This window comes from Amaranthus tricolor, chromosome 6 (assembly GCF_026212465.1).
Source record: "Amaranthus tricolor cultivar Red isolate AtriRed21 chromosome 6, ASM2621246v1, whole genome shotgun sequence".
In the NCBI taxonomy this organism is placed as follows: Eukaryota; Viridiplantae; Streptophyta; class Magnoliopsida; order Caryophyllales; family Amaranthaceae; genus Amaranthus; species Amaranthus tricolor.
The window spans coordinates 4,705,807-4,717,039 of record NC_080052.1 but is presented as its reverse complement, the minus strand read 5'-3'; the positions used below and the strand labels follow the sequence as shown (position 1 = coordinate 4,717,039).

Sequence of the window (11,233 nt, the reverse complement as noted above, 5' to 3'; positions counted from 1 at the left end):
TGGTGTTCCAAAATTCGAACTAAACGTCAAGAATTAGACATGAAAGGTCTTAACCCACCATTAATTTCCACATTAACACAAACAATCAAACGACCACACTTTATCTTTTCTGCTAATCTTTTTCCTTACAAAATTTCCTGTTCTTTAATTTCTTTTGAGTTTCCTTTATCTGATGTTCTACAGGTATCCAGCTTGTCTGCTCTTTGATTCCAAAGTGAAATTCATATTCATATTTGACACTAGTACAATTATTAGTGTTTTGTAGGTTAACCTTTTGTATAGAAAGCCTTGTATAGAATGATTTACACTATTTTGTGTACATCAATCCCAAAGATATTTAAAATATTAAGTATTTTTATTTGATAACTATAATTAAGTAAAATTATTGAGAAATACTTATTATTATTAATAAGTTAATGTTATTAAAATAATGTGAACCATACAAATATTGCTATATTATTCTTTATAAAAAATTTATGTTTTGCACTTTTCATTTGTATTCATTCTAAGTAAAAAAAAACTTGTGGGAATAACACTATCATTAAAACCCAAGGTCATTTCTGAGGATAGTTTTAAGGTCTAACCGTCTAAGAATCAGTTCATAAAAGGGTTTAAATTAAATTAATCCTTATAATTAAAAATTAGTATTTGCATAAGTAGCTTTTAGTATGAATCGAATTTGTAGGATAAGGTTTTTCAGTTAAACGTATGATTACTGAACTACATAGTTGGAGAAAAAATAATCGAAACTTTAGTAATATAAAAACCCTTTTAAAGTTTTTCGTCTATGGCCTAAAAATTACCGGGAACTAACACAGTTACAACCAATACGGGATTGGATCTAAAACTCGCAGTTTTTCATTTCTTTCTTAGCTATAGAAAACATGCTTTTATCTTGAAATAAAAAAGAATTGACTCTCAAAACATATAGGAAAATCGATTCTCAACCAAATATATTTTATCTTATTTAATAACTATAAAATAATATTATCACTATAAAAGTTGCAATTAATTACTAAGAGGACTTTTAATTTACATTAATATATATTAGAATGATTTTATTATATACTCCCAAGAATTTCTTGTAAAAGAAAAAAACAAGTACTGTAATTAAAATGACCCCACAGAAAATTATGACAAAAGAAAATGTCCAAAATATTAAGCTTCATGATGAAAAAGTATGGAGAATCAGAGAAAGTTGAGAAGGGCCATGATGGGCCTTCTTTCTCTTGTATCAATAAAAGAAAAACAAAGAAGTGAGATATCAAAGTGCCTAGATGAGTTAAAAGATACAACAAATTAACAAAAAGAAAATACTTTTTTTAAAAATTTGGTCATATAGCTCACATTAACTTTTCAAAAAAAAAAATTATAAAAATATATTTTGGTTATTAGATATTTATAAAATATTGTGTTTGGAAAAAAAAAGTTTGATCATAGTTTTCTGCAATAGCATTTTAATTCTCCCTACTTGAGTAGTATCATTATTGTGACCACTTGATGTAATGAATCCTCATGGGTAAAACATTGACGCAATTATGGATCTCTCCCACCTTTTCTCGCTTTTATCTTTGAAATACGAGTTAGGTTATGGATCTCTAATTTTTCTAATCCATTTTAAATAAAAAAAAATGTTTATCTCGATTATACGTACATGATTTATAATTTTAGTACAATAAGTAAATTAAGCATTTACTTTAATTTTCAAACTGTATTAAATTTAAAAGAATATTGAAAATATCTCTCACCGAAATATCTAAAAATTTTTAAAAAATATAATTCTAATGACAAACAAATAATTTCCAAGTCGAAGATGATATGACTCTGAATCCTGATCAATTCAACTTATAATAACGGGACACAAAATACAATTTATTTTAAAAGCATATATAATACAACTAAAATTTTGGTAGAGTTTTAGGTAACATAGCATACATAGATTACAATTGCATTAGAAATTAGGAAGAATATGAAAAGAGGGAAGGAAAAATAGAATATATGGCCCAAATCACAATATAATTGATAAGTTAGCAAAACTAATGAGAGATTTATTGAAAGGTTCTCTCTCAAGCTATTTGATTAGTGATTATACATAATACATATGATGATAGAAATGGTATATGTAGTGATAGAGCTACTAATTAATTAATCCACCAAAACTTAAGAAATCTCTTCTAGAAGTATAAATTAAGACAATATTAACCCTAGCTAGTTATAATTATAAATAAAGCTATAATTAATTAAGCTAATTATTTACAATTAATAAAGAAAAAATAAAAGTAAGGCTTCAAAAGTAATCAAAATGATGATGAGGGATTTGAAATGGTTGTTCCCTTTCCTTCTTGGTTAGTGGTTTGGGCATATTAAGGCTTCTTTGATAGCTACTACTACAATTAGTACTATTAGTAGTAGTAGATTTCCTTATTTTGTTATTGTGTAGTTCTTTAGGCACCAAAGGTGGTTTAACAGACCTAATTAATGCCCAATTAATACCCTTAAAGAAATCATGCCTTTTGATCTCATTTGAACCCTTAAGGCTTCCAATCCTTTTCTTAGGGTTTTTCACTAAAAGCTTACAAATTAGGTCTTGAACTTTCATCAATTCTTCATACTCTTTTGCACTACCTAGGCTCATCCTAGGAAACATTACGGGTTGCTTCAAAATATTCATTAATGTTTTCTCATTATTTTCACCTTTAAAGGGTGTTCTTCCATATAACATTTCATAAAGAAACACCCCAAAAGTCCACCAGTCCACCGCACTTCCATGACCGAGCCCTGAGATTACCTCCGGAGCCAAGTACTCGTGGGTCCCAACGAACGACTTGGACCGAGCATTAATAGGCTCCGCCACTAGTTCCGTGTCAAAGAACGCTCGATTACCACCACCATCACCATCACCATCATGATCTTGATCATGATCATCGTCGTCGCTATTGATGCGATCACCATTGGCTTTTTGCCTTATGGTGGTGGTGTTCGTAGGGGATGATTTGTTCCTTCTCTTGTTATTGGAAAAACAAGAAAGGACGGGTTGTATAGGAGTAACGCAAGAAGGGGTGGAACACCTAACATTATTATTGTTCTTGTGAATTGAAGTTGGCATCACTTTTTGTTTAAGCAATTTAGGGACCACGTCACATTTTAGTGAAAGATCAAAATCAGAAAGCATAATGTGGCCATCTTCTCTTACAAGTACATTCTCTGGCTTAAGATCCCGGTATATGATTCCCATCATGTGTAAATACTCCAAGGCTAAAAGCGTCTCCGCGGCGTAAAACCTGTTATTTATATTAAATTAGTTGTGGGTTACATATATTATAATTCAATTGATTACTTATGAAAAAACGTCATTATATAAATTCGTAAGAATGATCAAAAGTTGCAATTAAAAAAAACGACAAAAAGAAGTCACACAAGTGAAATACTATTAGTATTAAGCAAAATGATAATACAGTCTATGTAGTTTCTTTAATTTTACACAATATGATTTAAATATATAACAGTTTTTTGAGTTGTATGATTCAAACTCAAAGCGAAAGATTGTGTATTGAGTATTATATTGCAAAAAAAAAATTATTAGTTTATACGAATTTAACTTTTAAATTTATTATTTGAATTACACTAACACTAATAAGTAATAACAATAGTAAATCTAGGAAGAATCTTTAAAAAAGTATTAACCATGGTTGATTAAACACGAATTTTTATTATTAGAATTATTATTATTATTATTCTTATTATTATTACACATAATGTACATTGCATGCATGCCTTTAAGGCTTAATTTAAAATTAAATGATTATCTTTTTCCAAAAAAAAAAAAAAAGATTATCATGATTAGATGAAGTATTAATGATGTTTAAGACTTTATTGTTTATGATTAAAAAAGTTTATACCACCTTTATGATTGTGAGAATAGAGAAGGACTATTCATGCTAGTAGAACCAAACATCAAAAAGGATGTTGCATGGAATTTGGGAGTATGTATATGGAATATACATGTGCACATAAAAGTATACTCAGTATTATTCTACTTTTTTTTTTTTTTTATAATATCTTGATTGAGAGGAAGAGAGGACTACTTAAAATTCGATCTCTAAACATTGTTTAAAAAAAAGGATAATACTTGAGAAAAATAAAAATACCATACTCTTTTATTTTAATTAGCTAGCTAATGTTCATAGTAATTAACAATTGCAAGGTTACTCTTAACAAAGTAAACCCTTGTGAACTAATTATTATTTAGAGTCAATGTTGGTTTCTAAATTTTAAGTACACTTTGAATCAAACAAAGTAGCATATAAAGAATTCAAAAAATTAAAAGTAAATTACATTTTTTCACCTACTTTTATTATAGTAGCAGGTTTTAGAAATCTTTTATTGGATAAGAAAAGATATATACTTCTATAAGGAAAGTAAGAAAAGAATGAAACTTGACTAGTACTATAATTGTGGGATTTTATAGATATAAAGTATGAATTATTTATGTTTTACATATAAAAAATAATTAAAATATCTATAACTAAATTATAACTTCTAAGTTATTTTTAATATTTAACATAAATTAACTAATAAATATTTGTGATTTATGTCAAAAATTTCAAACTCAAAATTAAAGGTTATATAAAGTTTCATCTTGTTAAGTAGAAAATTTATTATAATATTTAAATTTTTTAAAGTCCACCACTATAAAAATAGTCACGAAACATACAAAATTAACTAGAAAAAATAATTAAAAGGTAATTAATTAGTAAAGAAATAACTTACTTAGCAGAAGAGATATGAAACCTCCTATTGGGTTGCCTTAATCGAAGGGCATACAAATCACCACCAGAACAAAACTCCATAACCAGACAAGAATAATGAGAAGCATCAAAATCAGCATATAAAGTAGGCAAAAATGGATGATCAAGCATCCCTAATATCTCTTTTTCAATCTCTGCCCTCATTAATTTCTTCCTTATTGCTAAAGCTTCTCTATCAACCACTTTCATGGCATAAAAACATGGTGGGGCCCCCACTGCTGGGTTTCTTATCTGACATAAATAAACATTCCCTAAATCACCACCTCCCACCCGTTTAAGGATCCGAAAGTGTTCGAGCCCGACCCGACCACCAACTACTTGTCTTCTAAGCCCTTTAATGGCTTCCCAAGCTGCTTGTTGGGCTTTGTGGGGTTTTGTAGAAGGAGAAGAAATTGAAATGGAGCTTGAGAAACTGCTTCTTCTACTAATGCTTAGATTACTTAGGTTTAGGTTAAGATTTAAGCTCATCCAACTATGGCTGGAGTCAGGCATGGTTATGGAAGATGAACAACTGCTTTCTTGATCAAAACAGTCAATTGTTGCCATAATGGATCGAGATGATGATGAGTTAAGGAGAAACAAGAAGAAATTAAAAAGCTGGAGTTTATAGAAGTGCAAAAGAGATAAATGGTGGGGTTTGAAGAAGTAAAGTAGAGAAAAAAAGGAAAAAGAAAGGAGGACTAAATGAGGTGTTGTAGAGATTGTTTATATATATAGAGACTAGAGTAAAGCTTAGTAATTTTTTTCTATTATACTTGCAAGTAGACCTTGAAAAATTTGATCCGACCCGAAAATGAATCCGGGACCCGACCTGACAAAACCCGAACCCGACCGACCCGAAAGCGACTTAATCCGAAACATGACCGACCCGATAATTACCCGACCGAAAACCGACCCGTTTTGACAGATTTAATATCAATTTTTAGAGTAATTTCAATGTTATAATTCATTTTAAATTAAATTTTAGTTTTCAAAGTATCTCAACATATTGAGTATATCACTTGAACCCTAAAACTCATCAATAGATCTCAAAAAAACACGTATTGAACGTCTTTTTAGCCATCGTAATTATTTTTCTTTAAAAACAGGACGTTATAATCATCTTAATTGAATACATGTATCTTGTTAAATCAGTCAAATGAGTTTTTAATTCTTCTACATTTCAGTAAGCAATATAATTTATACGAACGTTTCGCACGTTTGAATGAGCTTTTCAAAAAACGAATGTCGCTACCCTAAATTATAAAACGCGTATCTTATAAGACGAAATAAGTACGTAGTTAGTTGTATATCTTTCCAACATGAAAATTGTGAAGATAATTTTAACGTCATTTTTATCTAACGTTACAATTATAATAAACAAAATAACTTTTATAAAGCGCGTATCTTACAAGTCTTTCAAAATAAGTATTAATTCCCCTATTTTTCTTGCACTTAAATGAACTTGACATACCAACTATTTTTTGAATATCGTACATGTAATTTCTCTAATGATTTTTTTTAGACATTTTAATGATTTTTTTTTATGTTGAATTAGTCGATTGGATATTCTAATGTTTTATGGTAACCCGTTGGGTCAATCCGAACCTACCCGAAACCCAGAGTGATCCGACCTGAAACTGACCTGATCCGAAACTGACCCGACCCAAAAATGAACCGACCGAAATTGATCCGACCCAAAACCCGACCGACCGACCGTCCGTTTTCCCAGGTCTACTTGCAAGTAACCCAATTGATTGTGTCATTTTTAACTATCATGTAGCAAGTGAAGTATTTGAATAGAGATATATAATAATTCTATGTGATAAAAAGATTGTTAGCGGAAGTTGTTGGTTTTAATTTTAAACTTGTTTGATCAGTTGAAAAATTGGCCAATAAGTTTTATGTTTAATCCAACTGCTACAAATATGTTTGATAAAAATTATTTGTTGTTTATTAAATAAAAGGTAAGTAAAAAGCAAACCACTAATGAAAATAGCTATTATGAGTAGCCTTTGATGTTGGCTTTAATGCTAGTTTTGGACCAACTTAAAAGCCATTTAGCAAACATTTTTCTAAACTATTCCAAAAAGCCAAAACACCTAGTATTTGCTACACACCCCAACATATAAAGAATCCGATCCTTAAAAGTCGTCACCCTTTTCATTGCTTCACCACTTTTTTAATAAAATTACTAAAATACCATTGACTTAATTATTTTGTAAAACATTTCGTTCTCACTCTATAACACTATTAACTCTCCAAAAAAATCAATTATTACTTAAAATTTTTTAATTCAAAGCTTAGGAATTTTAATTCAGATATATAGTTTCTAATCGATTATTCGTTAATTAATTAAAAAAATAAAAATTTGGAAAATGGGCCGAGTGGTGTGAATTGAGAGATTAAACGGCAAAGGAGTCGCGTGAATTACACGACTGGACTTTTTGTTTTCTTTTTGAAATTGACGATCGTCATTGATGCTTACCGAATCATTTTGGTGATCATTTTCATTTGACATAGTATTTTGGTATTCAAATTTAGTGCAAAGAGTTTTTTTAAAGAGAAGTTAGGGAGATAAAATTATGAAATTTTAAGACGATATTGAAAATTCAATTTATAAAGTGTCGCAATACAATGAAAAAAAAAGGTAGTGACTTCTTTAGAATGCCCATAAAAGAACAGGAGGGTATGTTTTATTAGGGTGCATTGCTTTGAAATTTGTAATTGCCATGTATTTTTAAATTGGATAGAGGTGGAAAATTTTGATCCAACTTAATTTTGGGATGTGAAAATTATTCAGTTTCTTTTATTAGTTATGTTTGTTTAGAAAAAACGTACACATAAAAAAATAACACTAATTTTTTATTGAGACCGTCTCACTATGAGCAGCTTTAATTGGGTCAGCTCAAGCTATAATAAAAAACTGCTGCTTTTTACAATTCAAATCTCATTGCTTTTTTTAATCTTTTTGTCTAATGGGTTGTTTGTATGGGCTCGTCACACGGTGAGACGGTCTCATACATGCTTGCTGAAAAATGAAATATACTTTCTTTTGTTTTTTATATAGTTTTTACATTTTTATTTTTTACACTATTCACGCATGATCAAATTCTAAAAAGTTATTATTATAAAAATATGCATTAAGAAAAATCAAGATCTAACTTGACTTTGTTTTACATCATACATAAAGAAGTATATACCAAATAAGGTCAGTTCATAAACAATATTTATTGCAGGAATTATAGCAACTATTAAAATCTAGGAACTAACTGCTAAGATAAAATGAATGATAGTATTTCAATCTAATTAAACATATTAGTTTGAATATTATTTTAGTTAGGAAAACTTACTTAGAATAATTCAATATTTTCATGATTTTTTTACAATATCATCATCATCATCCTACGCAGTATATTTCGCTCACAGATTAACTATGGACAGGGTCTGGGGAGGGAGGACAGTGACAACTTATACCCATAAAGGAGAGCGCGACCAAAGGAGTCCCCCGGCTCTCCTTTATAGGGTATTTGCTTAGAGTAAACTTAAGCATCCAGTTAACTTAATATAATAGGTAATTTACCAAAAAATAAACTAAAAATTAATATAAAGTTACAGAAAAATTTAAAAAATTTACATAAAAAATTCTAAAAAAAAATAACATTTTTTTCGACATTTATTTTAATTTATCTTTTTCTAGAAGAATGCTTGCTATAGCAGGTCATTTGGTTACCGGAGTTTTCTCTAAACAAACACCCCATAAAGTTGTGATTATCGTAGTTAATCAATACGTAGGATTATTGTAGGAAAATCATAAAAAAAAAAAAAAAAAAAAAGTTAATTTATTCTAAGTAATTTTTTCTCTCTTTTATTGCATGGTGATAAAAAAAAAGTAATATGAATAAATCTTGAACAAGTTCAAAACTTCAAATTAGAATCAATAAATCTGAATCCACGTTTCTTACTATAATTCAACTATTTTAGGGCTAATATTTTTTATGGTAAAAACATATTCCCTTCATCTTTAAAGTTTGTTCGTTTTGAAATACTCCATATATTAATCTAAAAAGATAAAAACTTAAACATGTTTTTTAATGGTGAAAAATGATAATACACAAATTAAAATATATTTACGTAGAATCTTGTTAGATTTGAAACATGTTAAACTGCCCAGAATATTAAATGGACAAACTTTCACTCTTTCATAGATGTTGAAAGTTTGCATCATTTTGGTCCGTCACTCTTATTTAACATCAATTTTATTTTTGGACAATGACTGACTATTATGTTTTAATCTCATCCATATATATAAGCATTTTTTTATTTTTATCCACACAATTTATTCTCTATATTTATTTATTATCATTGTTCACTTTTGTCTTAAATAACACTTTATTTCTCTTTGATACAAAATTAAATGGATGAAGTAGTGCAATTTAGTAATAAATAACGTAACTATAATAACAAGCCAGATCTAATCTATCTATATATTCATTTTTGTTTGAGGATTTTGTTTAAATTTTAACAGGTTTAAACTATAAAGAATGGCATATCCCTGTAAGGATTAGGGATGTGTACGTAAAATTGAAATATTTAATTTTTAACATTATTCGCTCATTGTTCTAAATTTATATTTTTTTAATCTACAAAAAAAACCATAGTCAAGTGAAATCTTATTTGATTCATCTCAATACAAAGATTATCAATATCTATTTTTTATAATATTTTGTTACATATAATAAGAGATATTTAGTATTGAATAAGTACATTGAATAGCATGAAAAAAATAAATATCTCATTTCAGTGATTTGAAGGGAGTATATTATACTATTCATTTCTAAAGAAAAATAGTATAAATGGTAAATATCTAAAATAAACAATGGAATTATTTTGTTTCTTTTAGTTTAATTTTCATAGTCAATTTTAAGAATCTATAGGTTAAATTTTGAATTTGAGATGGAAAGGTTCAAGTAGAAGTTTGGCCATATGCTTTTTACTCTCTGTTTCATAAATTAGCTTAATTTTACATTTGGGTATGTCCGAGTAAATTTACTCCATTTTTATTTATGATTATAATTAATCTCTTATTTTAATTCTTATCCACCTATTTAGCTTACATTTTAATTTCATTTATGTATTTTCCAACTTCCCCATAAAATATATCTTTTACCTCTTTTACTTATTTGTCTTATAATTTTCTCTATATTAATTGGGACTATTTTTTTGGAATGGCAGGATTATCTATGACATTATATACTCTTATGTTCCTATAGGAATGCACCATTTCATATGAATATATGAGCTTTTTGAGTCAATTATTACGTTCTATGAGAGTATAATTGTGTTGTTAAGAGTATCTTGCTTTTGGTTCCTTTACAAATGTCAACGTAATAGAAACTAGATAGAGAACAACACATGCTGCATACAAACTTTTAGTGGAAAGGATTTTTGTGTGGAGAGGCGTGTTAGAGAATGTTAGAATTATATATTATGATGCATAATTAGTAGGTAGTATATTGGGCTGCAATAATTAGTGTTAGGTTAGCCCATAAAGTTTTGGGATGATTGTGTTTTAGTTGCAGCTTATTTCATTAGTCGTACACCATCTTCTTTGCTAGACAATAAAACTCCTTATGAATTGTTGTTTGATTCTCCATCTACTTTTTCCAAGCTTCGTGTCTTTGGATACTTATGTTATGCTCACAACCAAAAGTCTAAATGAGATAAATTTGCAAGTCATAGTCGTAAATGTGTTTTTGTTGGTTATCCTCAAGGGAAGAAAGGTTTGAAACTTTATGATCTTGAAATCACTGATTATTTTGTATCTAGGGATGTTCAATTTTATGAGAATGAATTTCCTTTTGCTCAAACCAATGTTTTGACCTCATCTCCTTCACACATTGTCGCCCCCAACTTTAATAATTTGGATGCTGATTTTTTATATAAGTTTGTTGGTAATATTGGTGGTTCCAACGGCGTGTACATTCACTCTCCTTCTAATCCTTGTGATGCGTCTACTTGTGAGATATCTCTTGAGCAATCTTAGGATGGGTGAGCTCCCGGGAAGTTTTCCTAAGTGCGCACTAGTGAGGTCAAAGTGCGCTGAAAAGACTTGTGTTGTTCTATGGGACCAGTTTATAGTCTCCATGAGTAGTAACCGGTGGTTCAAAGGGCCAGGGTGTTACAAAGGTAGATGGTGCTAATGGTGAGTTGAGGGAGGAGGTCGTGACCACTCCCATATGTATAGAGGAAGATAAAGGCAAAGGGAACAGTAAAAAGTTCTCCTCAACAAAGTTACGTGGGTATATGTAATACCTCAGATTTAGCTTGAAAAAGGATTGATAGACTACTTCATATCAACAAGGTGCATCTTCTTTTCTTGGGAGCCCATTTGCTAAGAACTCCACAGTTAAGCGTGCTTGGGGGGAGCAATCTTAGGATGGGTG

At 29.3% G+C, this 11,233-nt stretch overlaps 1 protein-coding gene across 1 annotated transcript; it reads right to left on the bottom strand.

The window, feature by feature from the left end:
- Positions 1-2,030: 2,030 nt before the first annotated feature.
- Positions 2,031-5,488, bottom strand: LOC130814535 (protein kinase PINOID 2). The gene is made up of 2 exons (XM_057680631.1): positions 4,771-5,488; positions 2,031-3,281 (listed from the first exon to the last, which is right to left on the bottom strand). The coding sequence occupies exons 1-2, from the start codon at positions 5,352-5,354 to the stop codon at positions 2,288-2,290; spliced, it is 1,578 nt and encodes a 525-aa protein (XP_057536614.1). The 5' UTR covers positions 5,355-5,488; the 3' UTR covers positions 2,031-2,287.
- Between the last annotated feature and the right edge of the window lie 5,745 nt (positions 5,489-11,233).

What these genes read in the sequence shown, in the direction of transcription:
- LOC130814535 (XM_057680631.1), bottom strand. Translation starts at nt 5,354, where the DNA reads ATGGCAACAATTGACTGTTTTGATCAAGAAAGCAGTTGTTCATCTTCC. An exon ending in TTTCATATCTCTTCTGCTAA is followed by an intron (nt 3,282 to 4,770) that starts GTAAGTTATTTC and finishes TATAAATAACAG; the next exon opens with GTTTTACGCCGCGGAGACGC.